This window comes from Schistocerca piceifrons, chromosome 1 (assembly GCF_021461385.2).
Source record: "Schistocerca piceifrons isolate TAMUIC-IGC-003096 chromosome 1, iqSchPice1.1, whole genome shotgun sequence".
NCBI classification, from domain to species: Eukaryota; Metazoa; Arthropoda; class Insecta; order Orthoptera; family Acrididae; genus Schistocerca; species Schistocerca piceifrons.
Genome location: NC_060138.1, coordinates 662118496 through 662144397, shown reverse-complemented (window position 1 = coordinate 662144397; position 25902 = coordinate 662118496). Strand labels below are relative to the sequence as shown.

Sequence of the window (25902 nt, the reverse complement as noted above, 5' to 3'; positions counted from 1 at the left end):
TGTGTTTCTGCATTTATTAGCTTGTAAAAACTTCTGTAGCGTTTTCACGCAAACCTCTGCTTCATTTTTTGCCACATTGTTCGAACCCATTATACAGACGATAAAGTCATTTTCTTGCATTAATTTCATCTGAGAGTTAATGTCTACAACATTTTTACATCCCGCTCCCGGTCTCACTACACTAGTCACTGCTTACAAACATATGAGTACCACACATCATTGTCAAATGTTACGATATATCATAGCATCTGTGTTTGTAATTATGTATTATTTATATTTTAGGACAATTAATCTATAAAAAAACACACCACATGTCATAAAGAAAGCATGTAAACCATCTGAGGATGAATCACAACGATTCGAAGCCGGTAACGGTAGCCTTTGAATAAGGGAACTGAAAGTAAATTTGTGGCTGGTTACTGTCCTAACACCATCAACATTATGTGAATGTATTTTAATTCACATGACTGCTACAGGCCAAAGAAATCAGTTTTGTTTTCATTTGACGTGAGTGCAGTAGACAAAGAGGAAACAGCAAAATCACTAAATGTAAACACGGGTCACATGGAGACTACCTGCTTCCCTATTATAACTCAGAATGCTCTGCGCATCAGACCCGTATCTATGATATTTCCGAACCGGGGCAATAGAAGATAGTGGCGTCCCTCAAGCATTTGAGATAGGACGTAAAAAATTGAAAAAAATCGAATTTTGATAAATACGTTCATTTTGTAGCACACATCTTTCTGAAGACTCTGATACATAAAACATACGTGTCCGAGGAATTTTAAGACATGTTATCTGACCTTAAGTGTGCCAAAGTGCAGTGCCACACCTCTTCACACAGCATTCTTCTATCGCACGTCACTGTATTTTGGTCTGTGGAATTGAAACGTGTATATTTTGCACTGGATGCCATCAAACTATGTTCAGGACAGCGGAAACTGAAATGTCCTATGGTGCCTCTCCTGCTTCCAGTCAGCCGGTTTGACATCCTGCCCCTCTTATTTTCTTTTTTTTTAAGAAAAAAAAAACTCTTCAGAAAATTTGCACTCTTTATTCCCTATTAGCTAACAACTTGCTGCTTTGTGTGACATAAAATTAAGTATAGGATACATAAAGCCAGTAAAGAGAAGAGACAAGCAAGACAGTACACATTCCTTCAATCCTTAGCTCCTAGATTTTTTTTTCTGCCTAATCTTGCTACAGCTTTACATGGCGTGCTTTCCTTTCTGTGAAAGGATCTGTTACCTCATCAAAGTTCGTTAAACATTTTGCTACATGAAAAATCGAAATGTCATTGTCTAATACTGAAAAAGCTGTAATTACAAATAGGCCCAAGACTGGTGTGGTTTCTCGACCTGATTACCTATATTTTGTCACTGTCTGCGAGATAAAACAAAATAGGGCTTTATAATACTGCAGCAACTGTAACACACGACAAATAAACGAGACCGTTTTGGCAGAAATGGTCGTTTTTATAACACGGCAGATTATAATTCACGAAGTACCAATATCAAACGCCTATTAGGCCTACTACAAGCAAAAATCTTTACGTTAGGAAATAGTTTTACACTTCATTCATACGATCCAGTTTCTCAAGCATGAGATCGAAAATTAGTAGTGCGAAATTTTTACAGAAATTTGGAATTGTCTTATTCTTTCGTAATTTGTGTGATGTCCCCGTTTCTTCTTCTTCCTCGTTCTAACAAACAATGTTGTCATCACTAATTCCGTATCTATTCCTGCCAATGTCAAAGCTTATTCACCAGTTAACTTCACTAACGCTGCCAGAATCACCAGTTTAGTTATCCCGCGATTATTCTCCGGTTAGGCATTGTTACGTGTTCGTACAACGCGTTTTCCGCGCTGCTTACAGAACAGACCTTAAAGCGGCTGCTAGCTGGAGACTGTAGAATTGGCCCTTGCTAGTATTGCGATCTGGAGAAAAATTTTCCGTCAAAATTTCATTTTCTTGGATACATTGAGAAGATAATACGTAATCTTTCTTACCTGTTATTCCTGTTAGTCGTTTATTTGCACTCTGGAAGTCTGAATCTATGGATTTCGCTGGTAATCGTAACAACGCTCATCATTCGCAAACCCTTATCAACCACATAATCAGACAGTGGTTGGCATTCTTTCGTTCGGCTATACTATGCTCAGCTCGTATAGCCCCCTTTGTCCACAGGAAAGTTTATTTCTAGATGTGACGAGGATTCAACTGACAGAGACATCACGTCCACTATGCACGCATTCTCAAATCAACTTATGATTAATTCAGAAATCAACTCAGAATGTGTTCAACAATGTTCACAAACCGACAGGCACACGTTTCAAAGTCATACGAATAATCGATAGACCAACGTGCGGTGGATGCTAGGCGCTTTGTGAAACAAGTTTTATATGAATTCCCCCCCCCTCCCCCCCAAACCTCACCCCCACTCCTAGACCCATGGCTGCTGAGCAATCCGGCAGCTTGGGCGCGCCAGTAAAATTTTTCCCAGTAGCACCTAGCTGCTTTTTTTTTCTGTAACCAGAAGCGGAAGAAGGTACTACTCAACCGCGCATGCGCATGATCCCACTCGTAACTGCTAAAACAAATCTAATGTTAACAGTTGTGACGTCATGCTCATCGGAGGCAATTTGTTGTTACAAAGCATTGCATAGTCTTCCTAAAGCCTTTGACACATTTTGCTGCTGCCAGACGCTTGTATGGGAACTGTGTTCTGTTGCTGTATATGGCGCATTTCCTTTGCAATTTAAGTTTTATTTTAGTTTTTTCTCTCGTTCATGTTTTATAGGTGCAGTATTATTCTGCAGTAGCAGGATAGAGTAATATCCTTTGTTAGAGTATTGGTTCTTACCAGTCCAAGTGACAAAAATTTAACTGAGAACAAAAACAATGAAAAAATTCACGGATTTCAAAAAAATTCCCGGGTTTTTCCCGGTTTTCTCCTGGATAAAAAAGTTCCCGGTTTATTCCCGGATCTCTCAGTTGTCCCAGGTCGTAGACACCCTGACATAACTAAACTAAACTGACATCAATATTCCCCCAATTTGTTTAGTTATCAAATTGGGTGAAAAGAAAAATAATGTCAAGAAAAATATTAGATCAGAGAAACACACTGTTCATCAGCAGAAAAACGCTGCTGATTCCCAAAATAAATAACCATTAATTTGAAATTTAAAAAGTTGAAGTTTTTGTGAAAGATAACATTCCAGTCAAAAAGCTTTTTTGTAATAGTCATTTTCAATGATCGGAATCCACTCAGTAACGATTGGAGTCCCTAATGGAAGTTTCTTATGAAACTAGCTTGCATCCAAATATCTAAAAAAAACTTTAATACAAAATACAAATTTTATTATAGGCTCATCTGTCAGATTGAATATGACTTTATCCTTAAAAGACAGAGATGACACAGAATTGAAATTCCTGAAAAGCTTAGTGAAGTTAATTAGAGGAAACTGAATCCAAAGTAACTAGACAATATTTTTATAAAACACACGCAGATCATGGGAAAGTGAAATGTAAAAATAGAATGGAGTATATTTTGAAAAATGTAAACAGTACACGAGACCAATCAGAAAGATAAACAAAACTGCATATTTTTTGGGAACAAAATTGTCTTGTTTGTCTCACAGTTCCTGTATAACTGAGTATTCCAAAGCATTCATATGAAAAATGTGCTTTGTAATTAGAAAAAATATGAAATTTATCAGATTTCACAGAACTAACATACATTTCCATTAACGCGTGTAATGTAGGATCAGTAATTTCAAAATTATAGTTAACAAACCTGACTGGTCTTCTGTAGTATCAGCCTCAATTATCTGGTTATCAAACCACATATGGGCAACAGTCATACGATTCTGAGTCAAGGTTCCAGTCTTGTCTGAGCATATGGTTGAGGTGGAACCAAGAGTTTCTACAGCTTCCAAGTTCTTCACCAAGCAGTTCTTTGAGGCCATCCTCTTTGCTGTCAGCGTCAGACACACTGTCACTGTGGCCAGCAGGCCCTCAGGTACATTAGCTACAATGATACCTAACAAGAAAAAACAGTCATTACATTTTGCATATTTCTATCAGTTAAATACGTCAATATTTTACAGTAAACCAAACATTCATCTCTCTCTCTCTCTCTCTCTCTCTCTCTAGGTATGTCTATGCAAGTGAGCTCAAATACAATTTTCAAAGCTGACCAACAATGTTACAAATTTTCACTGATTTTCTCCTTTGCAAATAACTATATGATAAAAACAACTAATTTTTAAATGACTTCTCTACCAAGTAAAGCTGATTTGATTTTTACTTCATTAGTATCCTCTTCACAGTCACATTAAATGACTAAAAATGATCAAAAGTCTCTTTTGCAAGTTACTGAGTCACATCTTCAATAAACTAATATCTACTACTATGATCTGCAGGTGACTAATGAACCTCCTTACAACATAATGAAAGTCTGTTATTTCCTAAGCACGTAACAGTAGTCAGTGTGCACCATGATTTTTTCTATGTAGCTATCACAGTCTTAGACTTCTCAGAGCAATATAAAAATAAAATAAACATTTACACACGACATTCATACTACTTTACGATAAACATAAAAAAATATATAATAAACATACCAATAAGAAATATGACAGCGTCGAGCCAATGATAACCAAGGATGAAAGCTATGACGAAAAATGTAACTCCAAGAAAAACAGCAACTCCAGTGATTAAATGGATGAAGTGGTGAATTTCCTTAGCAATAGGTGTTTCACCAGTATCCAATCCCGATGCCAAACCAGCAATTCGCCCCATTACTGTATTGTCACCACAGCTTATAACTACTCCTTTGGCAGTACCTTTGAAAATAAAGAAATCTGTTATAGTTCTATCAAATTATTTGTACAACTTTCTCCACAGCTTTGGCAGTACCTTTGAAAATAAATAAAGCTTAGGTCTATCAAATTATTTTTACAACTTTCATGAACTAAATAATTTAAATGTTGTACATCATGGCAGAAAGATAATTTCCTTCCATACCTTATGGAGGAATTTAAATGAAGTCACATCCTATTTCCCTGTCAACTGAAACTACATTGCCAACCAACAATTTTGTACATACAATAATTTCATACATCCCCAGCTGTGAGCACTAAGAAACAGTACATATTTAAAGTAAACGAATTCTCACAACAGGAACAAATCTTTACAATTAATTATATACCTTCAACAGCATTTGTAGAGAAGAATGCAAGATTCTTTGTCTCGAGGGGATTTTCGTGTGTAAATTCTGGGCTGCGGCTCTGTGGTTCCGACTCTCCTGTCAGTGAAGAGTTATCAACCTTAAACCCTCGAGATTCAATAATCCTAATATCTGCTGGAATGCGATCACCAAACTTCACTTCAACCACATCACCTAGCACAATGTCTTCAGCTCGAAGTGTCAGTTTTTCACCTCCACGGAGAACCGTTGCGAACTGAAAATGTCATTAAGAACATGTCAATTTTTTCAGTAAAACTAAACTCTATATCTAGAGTGCTGTTTGACACAAAAGTGTGTCTGTGCAATCTTCCAACACGTTTTAATTCCTCCCATCACCATAAATAAGCTTACAAAATGCATCTACAGTATTGCACTTAATCTGATTTTAAAAAATCAACAATTCAGAGTTCTAATTTATATCCTGGTTATTTCTAAATGGAACATGAGCAAATATATGCGAATATACTGCATTAAAATTAATTACATTTCTCATGTACTATTTCTGGAACACAGATTTTGTGAACATTACTTGCCTAAATTTTGTCCAACATTATATTGTTAAGCTCGGCATATAAATTCACCTTCACGGATTTTTCATGGTAAAATGCTGTACATTGTTCCTAAGGATTTCGGCATCATAATGCCAGGTTGCAAAGGTTCACAAATGAAAATCTGCTGACATATAAGCATAACAGAGCTTGTGAATACTTACAATTAAATATCAAAAACGAAGTCCTGTACAGGTTACAACACACTGCCAAATATTTTGGAAATTCTTGTTGATGGTACAAGTGAGTGAATCAGTAAAGCAATTCTTCATTTCAGGAAACAGCACTTTGTTTTAGTAATCCCTCAAATAAATGTTATGAGCAAAATGCAGTAGGTACAAGAAACACATTTTGATTTTTTTTTTTTTTTTTTTCCTATCACATATTCCTACAGGAGGTAGTCTGGGTCAAAACTACATGGAAACCAACACCTGTTGAGACACTGATCAATCTGTCCTCTCACTCCCTTCTGTCTGTTATGTAGAGGTAGGCACTACAAGCAGTGCTGCATGTAGTTGCCACACATCCTACCACACCCTTCAACCATTCTTCGCAGGACTTTTCTTCTAGTTTTGACCAATAGTAGCTCCTGCAGGAAGACGTGACTTTTTAAAAAAAAAAAATTAAGTAAGTCCAGAGATGGTTTGCCTTAAATTGTTTTTGGTAACTGATATGTTCCTCTTGCAGGTTTGCAATCAGAATGTTATTCATATGGATCAACTCAGAATGCAAAGTACATTAGCCAAAAGTAATGAAACACTTTATGGAAAAAATATATATTTCTACACATCCTGAGAAAAAAGGATCAAAATCACAATGCCAAATGGTATACAGAGTGAATATAAGCTACCTATAAGCTGCTATCATTGTACAGCTTCTAATTCAGATGGCAAAGTGCTGTACAGCTTAATGTTGCTAACTGACAGCATTCACAGACAGTGGCCCTTTTCACTGAAATAAAATACAGTGCAGACAAAACAATAAGAGTGACTTTTTAATGCACACTAAATAACAAAATCAATGCTACAATGCAAATGCATGGAAGTGTTCAGCTACAATATATTTTAAAAAATGGATAACATTCCCATTAGTATGGGAGGTTTGCAGTATATCTGCCTAACAAGCATGAGCTTTTTGCAAACCACAACAACCATGCCTTATGCAGAAGTATCTTACCCTCTCACAAAGTGAATAATCATCTCTGCTAGTGAAACTATTCTTTATTTTATTACAGCTGTATCTGAAGGCCTACCTGAATACAACTAAGAATTAGTACAGAAGAAAGTTTAATTATAAAACACTTAAATTGTATTTGAAAATGCAACAATACTGGATAGCAACATGGAGCAGTAAGTATATTTAGACCTTTATTATAACAGTACCAGTGGTGTTTTAATGTACTGCATATATGAGTTATAACATTAAAATGCGTATATTTGGTATCTGTTATTGTGGACATGTCCAAAAAGAACAGACAAATTCTGGTCCATCACAAACATTCAACTGGCCAACTGATATAATTCAATGCCCACTGCCATCTAATATCTTTAATTCCGTTGTGTCATGATTAAAAAGAGTTGTCAGAATCAATAAATCTTCCATTTGACTGACTCTCCCAGTAGTTTTTTAGCTTTCTGACACGTACAGCCTACTTCTGGGACAATATTTTAGTTGTCTACATTTTGGATACCTTCTGTTATATGACATGTTAGTTTTGCTGCTGTCTTTTTTATCTGTGCAATATGTAAATTACAATTAACACCTAATAAATCACACACATTTGTCAAGAACACTTTCTTACACTGAATCTGAGAAGACTCTGCAAATATCTTGGGATCACACAGTGGTAAACTGATAGTGATGTTGCTGCAAGCCTCAGGAAAAATACGGGCACCGATAACATATTTCTTTAACAATGTTTTGTCATAGTAGATCACTGTATGTTTGTGGAGCTTAGTCACTAAACAATTAAGTTCTTCATACAACAGAAGTCGCTCAAATTTATGTAAAAAACTATAATTAAACTTTTAGCTGTCGGTTACATGAAGAAATTTTTAGCTGTCAGTTACATGAAGAAGTAGTTTTTCACAAAAGTGAAAACATATCTTTAACTGGAATGCAACACACATTGCATGTTTGTTGGTTGGTTGGTTGGTTGGTAGGTAGGTAGGTAGGTAGGTAATGGGGACGGGGTGAAGGAACCAAACACAGTCATCAGTTCCCATTTATCCGAGAGCCAAGGGTGGTGCGTCCAGAGTAGAGACATCTACTAGGAAAGTTTTCTGATGAAGCTGAGAGATACAAAGGGCATTCAAAAAGTTTTGCACAGTCGTCTCTAATTTTTTTATTTTTTGCAGGAGGAGAACGAAATTTTTTGTGAACATACTTGCAACATTTAGCTAATAAGTTAGTATATAAAGTATTTTCTTTGATTTACAGGTGAGCCATACTGGACCGTGAAGTAGATGTCAGGTTGCTACAACGGTCAGTGATGGCGTTCCTCTTCAAGACCGGCAATGACTTTGCCACATCGATTGACAGGAAGTTGCTCCCAGTTTACGGGGAAGACACAGTGGATCACAGCAGTATCCAGCGATGGTTGCAGAGGTTTAAAGAAGCAAAGCATGAACAGCAGGATGAAAGGTGATGGCCTCCTTCTTCTGGGATCAGTTTGGTGTCATTTTCATTGACTTTTTGGCACCTGGCTCCACAATTAACTAGGACCATTACTGTTTGTCATCGGACAATCTGCGACATGCCATCAAAACCAACAGACCACAGCTTCATGGTCACATCATCAGACTACACCATGAGAATGCTAAACCCCATACAGCCCTGATGACACAGGAGAAAATCAGGAAAATGTCCTTACAATCCGGACTTGGCTAGGACTGTTTTTTATCTCTTTGGTCGTCTGAAGACCCACCTGTGCGGTAAAACATTTGATAATGAGAAAGACCGTATTTCCTGTGTCAAGCGATGGTGTAAAAGTCAATCCCCACAATTTTACCAAAGTGCATTTACATCATGGAATGAACGTTGGGCCAGATCTGTCACAGCTGATGGGGGCTACATTGAGTACGCACAATGTATAGATAAATGTTTCAAATATTCACAAAAAATTTCCATTCTCCTCCTGCAAAAAATAAAAAAATTAAGAGACGGCTGTGCAAAACTTTTTGAATGCCTTTTGTACATAACAGTAAAACAAGAAGGCTAAAAATGCAACGGACATCTTTTGGACTGTCAGTAACAAAAGCAAGATGAAAGACATATGGAAATCAGCAGGTGGGAACACACTGTTTGCTGTACTATTTAATCCCACTATTAAACACGGTTTTGGCCGTGACATACAAGATTGTAATTTTTAAAATGTGTTTCTTATTGTTGTGAACATTGTTTCAGGAAAGATTACCATCATCACAACAAATATCAATTAAAAAGATACACTCCAAATTCTTTACCTAAATTAGCACCCAGTTTTGCAGCAACAGATATTTTCATCAACAGGAAATGAAGGTAAGTCACCATGTGTCAGCAAGAATACCTATTTGTTATAATCGAACACCATTTGCACTTCTGATGGGGCCAATCATTCTACCCACAAATTACAGAAACTAGGTAAGTGGATTCTCTACTAAAATGTAAAACAGGTTATAGTAATGTGTGTGGATTTAAACACAATGACATAATCTGCAGTGAAACCATGAGATACCAAATATGTCATAACTTACTATTTTCCACTTATTGTAAAATGCAATATGAAATGTAATATAGATGATGATGATGATGACAGAAGGGAAGAAGTTTAGATTTGCCATACCAATGGCGATGAGGTCATTAAGGGGAAAACAAGGAAGATTAGGGTTTAACACCCCATCAACAAAATTATTAGAGATGGAGCTTAAACTTGCTGTGGGAAAAGCAATTACGCATTTACTTTTCAGCGGAGCCATCTTAATTTTAGTACTTGCTTTATGCAATTTGGGAAAACTTAAGATTCATGAAATGTTTTGACAGTTGCAAATTCTGTGGCTGTGTGCTTCGCCTTATAGGCGGCTGACCTTGAGCGGGACTTAGCCATTTAGCGAGGCAGCCAGCGAGACGCGGCCCCTAGTATTACTAGGGCCGCGTCGGGCAAAAATCAAGTTTATCAGCGGAAGTTGCGCAAGCAATAAGGCAGCGCTGAATGGAGCTCTCGGCGCGCTTCCTGTTTCTGCATCAGATAAACTTGATTTTTGCCCGACGCGGCCCTAGTAATACTAGGGGCCGCGTCTCGCTGGCTGCCTCGCTAAATGGCTAAGTCCCGCTCAAGGTCAGCCGCCTATAAGGCGAAGCACACAGCACACAGCTGTATAATGAAATGATGAAAATGAAAATTTGCGGTGGAGTAGGAAGAGACAGATTGCTACTGCTACTTACAGTAAAGAAGACACATTAAGCTGCGGGCAGGCACAATTAAAAGACACTTACATAGAGCTTTTGGCCACAGCCTTCATCAGCAAGCACACACACACACACACACACACACACACACACACACACACACACACACACACACACCATTCATATACACAAGCAAGCACCCCTCATCCACACAAGACTGCCACCTCCAGAATCGCAGGTCTTAATGCCCCGTAAGTAGCATTCTATCTTTTCCTACATTGTTGATATTCCTCCCTGGAGTTTCCACTGTTTGATTTTACTATAATGCTATCTGAACATGACCCACAGCCAGACCCAACTTTCCATTATGTCGTCAACTCTACGCCTACAACCTGCACTCGTGCATTCGTTATCTATATTCCTGTACAGGGAAGACATTTTAATTGAAAGTTACTTGCATGTCCAAAGGAATAAGCACTGTGGATACATTTAATGTATTTCATGATAGCTGTAGTTACTGTGGTGTCTGTTCCTGCGGTCATGCAGGTATGCATGACTGAAGGAACACTGTGTTGTTCAGAAGTATTTCTGAACAACACAGGCACTGCAATATAGTATTAAATTAAAATGGCTAGACAGGAATTTAAAATGCAATCCTCCCCAATGTAATTCTAGCATGCGATTACGAGTCACCTTGTTTGATGAGGCCATTGTAGAGTGTGCGTATGTTGAGTCCATGAAAGAAAACTTGATAAACATGAAAATTTCAATTATTTAAATCACAGTACAAACATAGTAGGTGTGCACCAGAAACTGCATCATTATGTTGTATCTTAAGTGCAAAATAAAAATCCACATGAAAATGCCAGCACATGGCAGGTAAAAAAGAAACAAACAAACAAAGGAGAACATATGCTGCATACAATAGGACCAAAATACCACAGAATGGAGAACAGTCTACAAACAAAGGAAAATAAATATCAAGAAGAAATTAGTAAAAAATGAGAATATAAAGTGCACGATACTTTGAGCGAACAATAAAACAGTAAATGGAAGTGGGAGTGGAGGGGAGGATGGGGGTGGGGGTGGGGACGGGGGGGGGGGGGAGAAGAGAGGGAGCAGGAGGAGAAGAGGAGGAGTTAAAATTTAAACAGTAAATTACAAATGAAAAGGTGAACAATAAAACTTTGAGTAAAACTGTGAAGAATTTAAGAAAATTGCCAGGCTCGAGGAAGTGGTAAAAGCAAAAAAAGTTCATGTAATTACATACTTCACTTTTCACTGATTACAAATGCAGAATAAGTTTCTACTAAGAAAACGAACAGTTGCAAGAGGTCACACTGAAAAAAATACCAAAAATATTTCAGTTAAAGATAATACTTTCATTTTCAAAAATTAATGAATTTATAACCCACTCCTGTCCCTACATTGGGAGCTGTGCTGCAGCTGAAGAACGTGCAATAACTTTAACATTATCTTTTCAGTTGTTGTTGTTGTGGTCTTCAGTCCTGAGACTGGTTTGATGCAGCTCTCCATGCTACTCTATCCTGTGCAAGCTTCTTCATCTCCCAATACCTACTGCCACCTACATCCTTCTGAATCTGCTTGGTGTATTCATTTCTTGGTCTCCCTCTACAATTTTTACCCTCCACGCTGCCCTCCAATACTAAATTGGTGATCTCTTGATGCCTCAGAACATGTCCTACCAACCGATTCCTTCTTCTAGTCAAGTTGTGCCACAAACTTCTCTTCTCTCCAATTCTATTCAATACCTCCTCATTAGTTACGTGATCTACCCATCTAATCTTCAGCATTCTTCTGTAGCACCACATTTCGAAAGCTTCTATTCTCTTCTTGTCTACACTATTTATCGTCCATATTTCGCTTCCATACATGGCTGCACTCCATACAAATACTTTCCGAAATGACTTCCTGACACTTAAATCTATACTCGATGTTAACAAATTTCTCTTCTTCAGAAACGCTTTCCTTGCCATTGCCAGTCTACATTTTATATCCTCTCTACTTCGACCATCATCAGTTATTTTGCTCCCCAAACAGCAAAACTCCTTTACTACTTTAAGTGTCTCATTTCCTAATCTAATACCCTCAGCATCACCTGACTTAATTCGACTACATTCCATTATCCTCATTTTGCTTTTGTTGATGTTCATCTTATATCCTCCTTTCAAGACACTATCCATTCCGTATCTCTTCAGTACATTACAAAAATTATCGAACAATGATGTGTGACACACACGCACACACACACACACACACACACACACACACACACAATAATATTGTGTATGTAACTGATACACATTACTCTTAAGGATGTTGTAAAAGCTATATTGTATGGCCTTTGCAGCAGAGTTCACAGTATGATTGCATCATCAATATCACTGTAGAATATAAAATGCCTCATCAACTGTCACCAATGATTGCAGAACATATTGACAACTGATTAATCTCAGCAAATATTGAACCAAAGTGTGTTAGCAAATGCTGTTCCAGATAGTCACCAAACTTTGCCTGTTACTACAGAATTAGAATTGAGGGTGTCGGACTTTGAATTCATTCTTTCTTCACATTTTTCCGGTTAATAGTAAAAATATTCATCATCATATTCACTTGCAACTTTCTGATTGCAGTCAATGATGTGCTGTATAATTTATTTCTTAAAGTTTCCATACAATATTTTAGACCCTGAAGTCTGGTGTGTTCTTTAGGCTGAAAATTAGTGTGACGCAGCTCTCCATGCTAGTCTGTCCTGTACAAGTCTCTCCATCTCTGTGTAACTACTGCAACATCTCTTCTTAATGTACATCTACATCAAGCTGTGCTCTACCTCTACAATTTTTAGCCCCCACACTTCCATTCATTTCCAAAGTAGTTATTCTTTGATTCTTCAGGATGTCTTATATCAACCTTTTACCCACATTTCAATTCAACGCCTCTTCATTAGTTACTCTAATGTCAATAATTTCATTACAACATAATCCCTACACAGTATATATTAGGAAAGAAGGAAAGAAACTTAAGAATTAACTTCCTGTCAACTGTGAGGCCATTAGAATTGGAACAATTTTATTAAAAAAAATCTCTATTTTAACAAGCAATCATGTAAAACCAAAGATTGACGAGGGCAACCATGCATAACCTAAATTAGATTGGCCATACACTCCAATGCCATTCTCCCCAATGCACTGAACCAATTCATTCAGTGGGCTAGTTTAGACTAAAAATGGAAAGAGGGAGAGGGGGAGAGGGTCATGAAACTGAAGTGTGTATTGTAGAGAGTACCGCCCCCCTCCACCAAATCTGTGCAGTGCAGAACACTAATGGAGGTGGGGAGACTACAAATGGTACTGATTGTGAAGTTGCAGTTGAAATCAACCACTTCATGTTGCGCAGCATCCTCAGACTATGGCCACAGCTTGATTGTGGCCATTCAAAATAGTGGGTGATTTATCGATGGCCTTATTCACACAGAAAAATTTGAAGTGGTTGTGGCAAAGGTGTTATTAATATAATTTTGCTTGTTCCATGTGTTACTTTGTCTTCGGTGGAGCAAGAAAAGTTAATGACTTTGCTGCAGACAGAAGTGGTTGGCTGATAATGGGATAGTCTTGCATCTGGGCCTTCCACAGGGACATAGCCCATGGGAAGGGGTTAGATGCAGGAGAGGTATAGGATCAGATCAAGGATGTTGTGCAGGTTGGGTGCATGGCGTATGGTGTTGAAGACAACAGTCCTCATTTCAGGGATCAAAAGATAGTCAATGTCTTGGTGGAGAACCTGATTTAATCATCCCAGTACAGAAAGATAAGTGAAGGAATATTTCTTTGCCAATGGTCAGCAAGTGTGTTAGGATTGATGGACGATAGGACACAAATCTATTTTGAACTAAGGAGGGTAGTTTCTGTCTGTGAAGACCTCTCCAGGACACTCAGCCTACCACAAGTGATGGCTTGTCACTGCAAATGCAGCATCCATATGCTACCAAGCTGTATTAGGAGACACATTTTGGCATGTAATTCATGGTGGACTTTAAATTGGAGGTGTTGTTGGCAATCCTAAACTGTGAGCCCAGATTGTATATTATTGTGTTCCTCTTGAGGCTTAACGGAGATGCAGGTATTTTAGGTTTCTACGGGACTAGAAAGTATTCCCCAACACCGCCCATTTACAATGTGGCACCAGAAGGAGTAATTCATGTGTGCATGACATGGCAAACATTCTGGTGGTATCTTCAAAAGAGAAGAAATTTCATGTTTGTTACAGTTACACGAAAGGAGGATGAAAATTTATCTGGTACAGGTAATGTGCAATTGCAACAAGATCATGGGCACTGAGAATGTTGGTCTAGAGGAAGATGGCTTCACCAAAGGCAAGCACAATACCAATTGGGAAATGAAGAAAAGAAGAAGAATTGTGAAGAATCAGTGGAGAATGTGGTCAGTATTTTGGATGTAGCATGGTAGGCTGTGGGTAACAACTGGTATCCTTCCCCATGTGCTCTCCCTCCCCTCTTCTTATCTGGTCTACTTCAACATACCCACCTCCTCTTCTGCCTCTGTATTGCAGGTCATGCTGATCTCTAAATGCGTAAAACTGCTGGTACTACCACCATATTACTATAGAAAATGGAGGAGTATTTTCTGTTGTCTCACTCTCATATCTGCATGCTTTCTTAATGTATAATCTATCTTACTGCAATACTCATTGTATATTTAGCCACCATCTGCAGTCTTCTCCTCCCTCTCTCTCTCTCTCTCTCTCTCTCTCTCTCTCTCTCTCTCTCTCTCTCTCTATCTGCCAATCAGCTACTGAGTGCAACTCAGTTTCAGCTTTCGATCAAAGTGCACCTTCTACTTATCTCAGAATGTTGTATAGCCTTCACAGGTTGTAATCAAGTTATTAATTATCACAATGCTCAATTATGGATTTATGACGAATCAATGATTACTAGGACTCACCACTACTTATTTATAAGATGAAATACGAAGGGAGATATGATGGTGAAAGCAACCACACTCCTCTTCCACCCAAGACTAGCAGAACACCATGTCTGGGAAGAGTAGTAGTTACTGATCTTATTACATAGCTGATTCTACAATTTGTTTAAAGGACATTTATACTACAACCATTACTGGGGTAATAGTTGTAGTAAAAATGTACATTAAACAAATTGTAGAATCAACTATTTAATACGAACAGTAACAAATGAAGATAAAATAAGGTGTGTGTGTGTGTGTGTGTGTGTGTGTGTGTGTGTGTGTGTGTGTGTGTAAGTGCGCGCGCGCGCGTGTGTGTTGTCTCACACCAATCTGCACAAAAAATTTAACCATTTCCTTTAAATTTGTTTTGAGCACTGCTATGATACTGTAGTCCCAGCTGATGAAATACAATTTCAGGAAAGTGATTGGACAACATAAAGCATAATAAATAAACAAAACTCTGATATTTTAACAGATAAAAAAAAGCTGTCACACATGCATAAGATGCCACAGGTATATTTAGAAGTAAAAATAATAATAGTATAAAATTTAACCAATAAGACATCAATAAAATTAGGAATAACTAAATGAAGCAAATCTGGATGAATAAATTACAAAATTTAATTAAAAATAAATATGATTCAGGAAATAATGTAAAATTCCAAATGATTAAAGCCTCTTTTCTGTACGCAATAACTACTGTAGAAATGAGAAACACTAATGGAAAATGGAAAAGTTGTAATATGCCATGGTCCTGATAGCATTGCAGTTAACCATTACTAAACAATATTCAGTAACATTGATGACTTCCTGATACAACCATGATATTCTTTAGAGTAAGAATATATCAAACCATCTTTCACAAAGCATATGCAGCTATTGACCACTGTTGCTATTAACTGGCTTTCCACTGGCAACAAAAAGTGTCAGTGCATTAAATGTTGTTTAAATCAAGATTCACTTCTGTAGATAACTGCACTATGTTCAAAATCATTTTTGGCACTGAAGCAAATGGGCATCTTTGCACAGGTGCAGATCTGTCAAGAACTTAACCTTTACTGTTAGCACAGTTTGCAAACTTCTAGATAATATGCCAACATTCCTAATCTTATAAAAATATAAATCTACATCTCTGATGCATACAGGATAAAACTAAAATTTTATTTCTTCCTAAATTAACAATTATGAGCTGCTGAATATGATTCTTTTTTTCACACCAAGAAAATTCTGAATGCTCATCAGCATGTGTGTCTGTATGTTGATTGTGGTATTCATCACAGTGACAGACTAGAGACAAAACAGAGTACAATTGGGTGCTCTGTTAACCAAACTTCACAATTTTAGTTTCCTGATATAGACAGCAAATCACAGTTTTTCTTAAGCGTATGCTTACTGTCGTATGCGCAAATGAGATCAAGAAAAATGTAAACATTCTTTGATAGTTAATATCTTCGAAACAAAATGATATATTTTTTGCCACAGTAGCATACTCCATTGTTTCCTAAACATATTTTAGCGTGCGTTTTCCAGCGCAACAGTATAGCAATGAATGAAGTAAGATTGTCATTTCAGTAACCCAAGGCCATATTGAAGTGGTACTGGAAGTACGAAAACACGATGGAGTGCAACGGCAATGGTGTAATGCGTGCAAAACTCTGCCATCAACACATACAATAATTTATAGTATTCGGGATGCATTTGAAGCTGATGGTACTGTTCAGAATGTGCATAAGGAAAGGTCTGGCTGACCAGAAACATCAAGAAGTCCAGCTTCCAGAGCTGCTGTGTTGCAACATTTTACTACGTCACCTCAAAAATCTGTGAAGCAGGGTGCACATGGAAGCGCGTTAAGCTGATCAAGTGTATGATGAATTCTGAAGGCTGCAATGTGGAAAGTTTACAATCCAACATTGCTGCACACTATGAACAAGGACAACATGGATCGAAGGATGGACTACTGCGAGTGGTTTGCAGGCATGCTACAAGTGGATGAATGGTTTGTAGAGATGGTTATCTGGTCTCACATTAACCTATCGAGTGTTAATGTATGGTGTGATCTGGCACACAATTTGATTGGCCCATTCTTCTTTGAAGGTACTGTAACTGGTGAGGTGTAGCTTCATATGCTGCAAACATCGATTTTACCTGCCATCCAAGAGATGTTTGGAAAGGAAAGATTTTACTGACAACAGAGATGTGTTCAAAGAGATGTCAGAGCCTACTTGGATGAAACTCTACCTGAACAATGAATAGGTTGAAGAGAAGCTGTTGAGTACCCACCACAATCTCCAGACCTTGCACCTCTTGACTTCTACCTACAGAGGATCTTGAAAAATGAAGTTTATCAACAGAAACCTGCTGCATTTAACGAGCTATGTGAAACCATCAAGGTGACCTATGCGGCTATCACACCAGCACCACTGGTGGCTACAGTTCAGTTAACAGTTCAGCTTCATTGACTGCTGTTAATGGGGGTCACTTTGAACACATAAAATAACCTCCCCCCCCCCCCCCCCAACCTGCAACAACTGTACCAGTATGTCATTTTGTTCCATTGATATTGGCTATTAAAGGGTGTCTTCATTTTTCTGGACCCCTCTGTATGATGATATGGGTGTCAAATATACAAATAAATAAATAATATTTTGAAGAAAAGAACAGATGTGGCAGAGCACTTAATCTTAAATATAATAGACCGTCTGGCCTTTAACCAGTATTTAACAATGTCAACTATATGCTTATTAACACTTTAAACTTTTGTCTTAAATGAATGAAGATCACATGCCTCATTTTTAGAATAAAATTAAAAATCAAATTCTTATTTCAAAAATATATGTATAGATAATTACCTGAGGAACCATGTTTTTGAAAGAATCCATAATTTTAGAACTCTTGCTTTCCTGATAATACGAGAAGATGCCAGTGATGATAACCACCGCAGCCAGCACAATACCCAGGTACAACTGAAAGTGTGATTCTCAGTTGAAAGGTTATGCAATAATTAATACGTACGATTTCCGGTCTCTGGACGAGCACAAGCTTGTACAAGGCAGACACACACATATACATATAAAAGGGTACACACATTAATTTGCACTACACATATCACAATAAGCACTGGGAATACAGCAGCCTAAGGAATTCTGGGAAGACAGCATAGGAAGTTTTGGGGAGAATACTGGCATTCTCTAAGAGAAGCATCAGCTGTCACATTATTTCTGAAGTTCTGCATCTCATTCCTGTCAGGACACGAACTATTTACAGTGTGACTTAGCACTGAGTGAGTCACTTGAAGGTGAATAGCAATAATGAAGCAAGATTACCTGCTTTCAGGAACCACTGCCATTTCTTTGTACGGCAAGTATGAGAGCAACTTCTCTGATTTTCTGGCAACAGCTTCTTCTCTAACACTGGCTATACACTAAATGTCTACAACATCCCATTCCTGCTGGCAACACAAAGTGGTACAAGTGCAATATGATCTATTTAAAGCAGCAAGGGTGGGAACATTCACTGGATGCACGGGTTACCCCCGCTTACCTGCGGGACCATGTGTTTAAATGATTCCATGATCGCCGAGGACTTGGCTTCTTGATAATATGAGAAGCAGCCCGTCACAATCACTACTGCTGATAAGACTACACCCAAAAATAACTGCAAGAGTTGATTGGGTGAGAAAAATCACACAGAAATTTAGTTAATTTCAATGGTTCAGAGGGATTAGATGAAAGCTATTTCTAAGCTGTGTTTTCTACAAAACAACAGACAAGTGTTTAAAACACACAACTGTAGCTTACATAAATACAGTGGAAACTAGACCACAAGGAAGTTCTGCATAAGTGAGAAAGACAGTAATATTTAATTATCAATTGTAACATACAATAGAAACAGTAGAGTAACAGAAGAAAGATGGCCACTCATTTTACACTTTCGGGCAACAAATGGTGAGTAGATTACACAGAACAAAACACAGCTGTTTGCTCTGAGTGCTCTATTCCTTGCTTCCTACATGGATGAGTGGTAGCCATTTTCCACATTGCTGTAGTTTTGTTAGTCACTACAAAGGTTAAAATGTTAGTAGTGTTAGTGGATATTTTAGGTAAATATTGAAGTATTTTGCACACCCCAAAATAAATAAGGCACTAGCACTTCTACATATTTTTTACACACAACATGAAACACTCAACAATATGAAACTAAAACTGCTATTCCATGACAATACAGGTTAATTCCACAAATATCTTATATTCTATGATACGCCTATAGCACAAGCTAAGGTGATCAATTTTTTTATGCTATTTAGTATCAGTTTCTACTATTTCAATTTTTTACTTAAAATTTATTTCCACTCATTATTACTACACGAGACATTCTCATTATTGAAATAGAGTAGCTATAGAATCTTTAACATTGTAAAACAAGAAAAGGTTGACTCTATTCAGATTAAATCATGAAGCAGAATCAACACCATTCAATAAAATTTCAGGAGTACTGCTGGATGTCTCCAGCTTGCTGCCCAGACAACAAGTTGCAGACATCCAGCAGTTCTCTTGAAATTTTATGCAACTAACTGTACGACACCAGGAAAGTTTTAAATGTCACAAATCTAACCGGTTTCATTACCTTCTGTACAGAAGGTAGTCAAAGTTTTAATCACAACTTTAAAAAAATGAAGTTATGTAATTAAGTTTTCGTTTGTTTACAAGTCAAGTCTTGTAATTCTGGTATGCACTGAAATTCCTGCACCATGTCACTAGGGCAGCCAAAACAAAATGATTCAGTCATATCAACTAGCAGCATCATTTGGTTGTTTGCCGCTCCAGCACCATGCTACATTACAGTGACATGGAGATTTCAATGTGATTCATAATTAAAGACATGTAACTGCAAGCAAACAAAAATTTAAATACACAATTTTGTTTATTCGAGGTGGTGATTAACACTTGACGACTACCCTTGTATATAGTCACAGTCTCTTTAACACTATGGCACCAAAGGCAATAAAACACACTATACTTACTACCACAACTAAAGACAAGGAGTATTGTATATTGAATGATTTATGTAGTTGGTTGCATGTTCAATGATTCATGTTAACAATATATTATTATGTAGGAATAATTCACTGCATTTATATGCCTACACAGTGACCTTACTATATTGAGCCATTAAAAAAAAATATTTTTTTATCATTATCAGTTACTCACTGAGGCAGCACTGTCTCTCAAACAAAAAAGTAACATTTCATGTCTATGAATGGCATTATCCAAAAATCTCATTCCATTTTACACTGAACGAAAACAGTCAAAGTGGACTATCTTTCACACATCCCCACTGTAAAAGTTACCAATCATACATAGAATATCAATTTTGGATGAGTAATTAAAATACTGAATGTGAATTAACTGAACACGACAAAAAAGGTGAGTACATCAACCATGCCAAATGCTGTGTACACACTTAGGGCCAATTGTATAAAGCCGTTAATCTTAATTTGACACAGAAAATGGCCTCCAATCAAGCTGAACTCCGAAATCTGCACTGTTTAAATCTCAAATTACATCACAGTGATGTAGGATCAACTTTGAGGCATAATTTTATTGCTCAAGTGGAGCAATCATAAGGTTACAGCCTGGTGACATTACAAACCAATACTTCTGTTTTGTGCAAATTTGAGTTACGAAGACATAAATAATAAAGAAACTGTTACTAACACAAAAATTTTTAAATAAATATATGCGAATACGCCACTGTCACAGAACTGAGATTTGAAATATTATTATTGACCCGTAAGGTTAGGTGACGAAATTATTGGTTATGTAATGAATGCAGATAATAACTGTTTTAGTAACAGTTCTTGGGGACAACTCTTAATTAATGTGAATAGTTTAAGGCATTTTAACACTATGCAGCAGTGCAATAAAGGGAAATTCGAAATATCTGCAGTGAAAAGTTAAGTACAAGGAGTTTGCCAACAGTCAATAATGACACTTCTTTCAAAACTGTTCTCTTGGTCTGAATAGTAGTAACCACACAATTCACATTTAATTTTTAAGTACAAAACAAGTTCTTAAATTGTTACATAAACTGCATGTAGGTTGATGAACGTGACTAGTAGTACACAAACATAAGTCAACTTCTAATTGTAAGGCAGGGGACCAGTGGCAACGTCATTGAACGCAGTTCGCAAGATGTCAGGTTCAATCCCACAGCAGGTCTTTTAATTTTTTACACTTTCCCCGCTGGCAAGGTTTGTTAATGTGGAAAATACTGAGAAGTTTAAGTATCAAATCTGTTTCAAAAAATTTATTGGAGCCTATTAAAATGTAAACAAAACACTGCATTCTTTTAAGGGCTGTTAATAGGTATAAATTCTGGCTTCAGGCCTGCAATTAGCTTCTATTTTTCTGAACCATAGGTATGATGAAATTACCGCTTCCAATTTTGAAAAGTTTGGACACTTTTTTTGCTCCAGTTTACACAAGACATGTAATAACATAGGGATGAAATATAATAATTGTAAAGTAAGGCTTAAAATTTCACTCTATCACATGCAAATGGTTCCTCACCTTTTCTTAATAATGACGTAACAAATTTTCAAACACTTCCAGCCACAGTTTGTCCTTACATTCAGTGAATTCTTCGCCTTTTCTTTGGGAGCCGTAATTACATTTTCAGTTTTTTTGACTTCCAGCATGTTTTTATGATGACCCAATACAATTTCCAGAATAAAATCTTTTTTGGCTGGGGAGAAATGTGAAGATCACAAAACTTCTGCTTATTTTCGTCCCCCTTTCCTACACCACACCTTTGATAATAAATACTGCGTATTTATGATTTGCAATCAGTATCTGCAGTTGAAGTGAGGTAATTGTGGCGACAGCTGATTTTGGCGATGTTGCCAAGCCTTTTCACACTAATTTAGATCAAAATTAAACCTGCTTTTGTAGATTGAAGTTTAGTGTTATACAACAGAGCATAGTCCTGAACAGAGATCATTTTCTGACCTAAGATAAAAACTGTTTATACAATCGGCCCTGAGGATGAGTGACAAAAAATGTGTAAAGAACAAATGAGAAAAAGTTACTTAAAGACAAAAACAACAACATCAAAACTACATAGAACACTGGATGGCTGTGTCTCTCCTGAAACACACTGAAACAAACAAAGGTTATTTTTAAGATGTTATCACAGATGACCAAGCCTTGTTACTCGAATCTGATCTTGAAACCAAGTGGCATCATCAGGAGTGACACACACAATTTGTCAATTTAAAGATTCAACCATAGCAAAACAAATTTTATTATATTACTTTTATTTTTCTTTATTTGCAAGTGAGGGATTGGCCTTTCCCTAAATTGTTTGTGTTGGTTATCTGCCACATGATAATGCCCGACCAGTTTACATAATGGCATTATAGGATAGTGGATGCAGTAATTTCCACATTAACTACGGCATGTTAATGGTCCACCCTTGACTGATTCTACTGCTCTTTAACTGGCCTTTTTAAAGTATACACCAGTAACTGCTTCACTTAATAAATTAGAGTCCATTATGTTAGTTTTGATATGCAGTACTGGGTGAGGAAAGACCACAGCTGAGAGTTGTATTAAGTTGGCTACACACGTAGCTGCATGCTTGTATGCATGCACATGCATGCTTCACCCTCTGTAGGATAAATTTGTGATGCAAGCATCAGGACTGTACACGCAGCTTGATGCTTGATCAAATTGTGATTATGCATGCTTATGCAAGCAATGAAACTTGAGCATGCTTGAGGGTGTGTACCAAGAATAGAGAGGCTTGTGCAAGCATACATCATTTCTGAGACAGTATCTGCATGAACATCATACTATGTTTCTGTGGCCAGCACGTGTGATCTCAGAGATATCAACCGCCAACTGTTGGAGGAGTCTATTTGTACCTATGAAATGCATCCACACTTAAGGAATATTAAATGTAAAAAATACCACAACAAAGAACAGAGAGATGCTACATAAGAAGTACTTCTTGCAAAATAGGCCTATAAAGCATTAGAACCTGCAGCAACCAGAGGAACAATAATAAAAAGATAAATTCATTAAGAACCAGTTTCAGAAGAGAGAAAAGAAAGCTGGAACGCAGCTGCAAGACAGGGGCTGGTGGTGACGAAATACACTGACGTGACGAAAGTCATGGGATAGCGACATGCACAGATGGCGAGGAAATTTCATTTCAGAAACCGTTACAGAATTCAATATTCCAAGATCACCTGTCAATTTCTTGCATTACCTCTCACCACAGACAATAAAGTAGCCAAGAGCCTTCACTTAACAACAAACAGCAGTGGTGTTTGGAGAAAGTCGTCAGTGCTAACTGACAAGCAACACTGTGAAATAACAGCAGAAATCTATGTGAGACATACACTGAACGTATCCATTAGTACAGAGAAGCCAAATCTGACATTAATGGTCTACGGTAGCAGACCACCAAAGCAAATGCCTTTGCTAACAGCATATTGCCCGTGGTGCCACTCCCGAGCTCAAGATCATATTGGTTGGACCCTAGATGATTGAAAAACCATAGCCTGGTCAGGTGAATCCCAATTCCGGTTGACAAGAGCTGACGGTAGTGTTCAAAGGTAGTGCAGACGCCATGGAGCCACGGACCCAAGTTGTCAACAAGGTCCCGTGGCCCCATAATGGTGTGGGCTGTGTTTACATGGAATGGACTGCATCCTCTGTTTGAGCTGAACCGATCATTAACTCGAAATTGTTACATTCAGCAACTTGGAGACCATTTGCAGCCATTCATGGACTTCATGTTCCAAAATAGTGATTGAATTTTTATGAATGACAATGTGTCTTGTCAATAAGCCACAATTGTACACGATTAGTTTCTGGACAATACGAGTGAATGATTTGGCTACCCAGATTGCCCGACATGAATCATCAAAAATTTATGGGGCATCATTGAGAGGTCAGTTCATGCACAAAATCCTTTACCAGCAACATTTGGACTTAAAGTGACTTGTTGAGATGCCACATCGAATTGCTGCTCTACACCAGGCAAAAGGAGGTCTGACAAATTATTGGGAGGTATCCCATGACTGTTTGTCACCTCTGTATTTATAAACCAGTGTTACAGTATTTCAGTTTGTTTTGGTTCATGAACGGGCAGGAGACTCACAGTGGTTTTACAGCCTCTCTCATGAGTGTATGCTGCTTTTTAATCAAAGGTGTAACAAGTGGAAGAAAATACAATTATGTTTCTTCATTTATCTTGAGATAGCTATGTCATGAAAGTGTTTTTTTCCATTCATCTTGAGGTAATTATGACAATCATGACGATATATCTTCAGTTAAATGAGAAAGTTACAAATACATGAATATGATTTTCATTTCTGTAACAACTCTTTACTACACAATTACACATTCCTCCCTGAGCTTGACATATTCTGGTCACCAAACTGATCACTGTACAAGCATGCTTGAGCTGTGTAGAAGCACAAGGTATTTGCACTTATTTGAGCAAAGTGACAGTGTGCTTGCCAAGCACGTGTGTAGCCACTTTTACTATAGATGATTTAAAAACAAAGTGTTGAATACAGCATTTATGAAAGTTAGACAAACTGCAGGTTCCCACTAACTGAATTCAACCTCTGAAAAGTTACATACAAGCCATTACTCACTAGACATAAAATTTCTAATACGTTTCTCACATGGGCCTTAGCAATCGAGTTGGTATAACAAATAATGCCCTATTACTTATTTTTTAATTGGTCATTTCAAGACATTAGGTTATTTTTATAAGCAGTTATTAGCCATATAGCTATGACAAATTATATTTAGGACTGCATCAAAGAGAGACCTACATCATTATATGAAAACTGAGTTGGAGAAATGTATCAATCATAGACAAAATAAAAATGAGATAGACAACCAAATACAAAAACACTTACATTATCGTCTGAAGGTTCCTCTACAGTACTTGCTAAGATGGAATAAGCAATGAAGCATAAAATTGCTCCTATCCACAGCAGCAAGGCAAAGCCTCCAAATAAGTTCTTACAAAACTTCACCCATTCAGGTGTTTGCTTTGGAGGTGTGAGAGCATTTGGTCCATCACGTTCAAGAATTTCCTTTGCTTTTGCATGTGTTAGACCCTGCAATGAAAAAATGCAGTTTAATTTTGTGTCATTAAAGAGCAAATAAATCACAGGCTGTATAAGAATCTGTCCCTCAACAATCACTAAGGGCAGGCTAACGATTATATACCAGCAACCAGAGACTGTTTCACATGTTTTTTGAAATTTAACAATTAAACCTTTATCACTACATAAAGTTCCTTCATCTCCGGTAAGAACCAAATTCTCTACACAAATAATTTCTCAGTAGAATCATTTCACTAAATAAATGAGCAATCACACACACATTAACTTCTGAAAAGTTTGATGTGAAATACAATCTGTAAATGAATTCACAATATGTTAGGTATAACCAACTGAGAGAGTTCATTTTTTTAAGACAAAGGCCCCAGATTCAGGAGGATGGAAATTTATGCTCTGTCTGTTCATACTGAGCACATATACATTCATGTGGCTGTTTATTTCACTTTTCTTTCCTTGTATCAAGCTGACACCACCACGAATTCCTCTCCTGATGACATACATCATTGTAAAAATAATCCTTGGATAAATAAATTACTGAGACAGAAATTAATGTTATTCAG

The 25902-nt window shown here is 37.3% G+C and overlaps 1 protein-coding gene across 5 annotated transcripts in view; it reads right to left on the bottom strand.

Annotated features, from left to right (window-relative positions):
• The window catches only part of LOC124805582 (sodium/potassium-transporting ATPase subunit alpha), a 653503-nt gene that overhangs the window by 74532 nt on the left and 553069 nt on the right, over positions 1 to 25902 (bottom strand). For 4 of the 5 annotated variants that reach the window (XM_047266173.1, XM_047266166.1, XM_047266152.1 and 1 more), the window contains 5 exons: positions 25133 to 25336; positions 18042 to 18155; positions 5217 to 5469; positions 4630 to 4851; positions 3801 to 4046 (listed from right to left, as the gene is read on the bottom strand). In XM_047266173.1, coding sequence (XP_047122129.1) covers positions 3801 to 4046; positions 4630 to 4851; positions 5217 to 5469; positions 18042 to 18155; positions 25133 to 25336 — 1039 coding nt within the window. Of the gene's footprint in view, positions 1 to 3800; positions 4047 to 4629; positions 4852 to 5216; positions 5470 to 18041; positions 18156 to 18732; positions 18847 to 25132; positions 25337 to 25902 lie in introns of all 5 variants that reach the window. The other variant, XM_047266160.1, reaches the window with a different exon arrangement.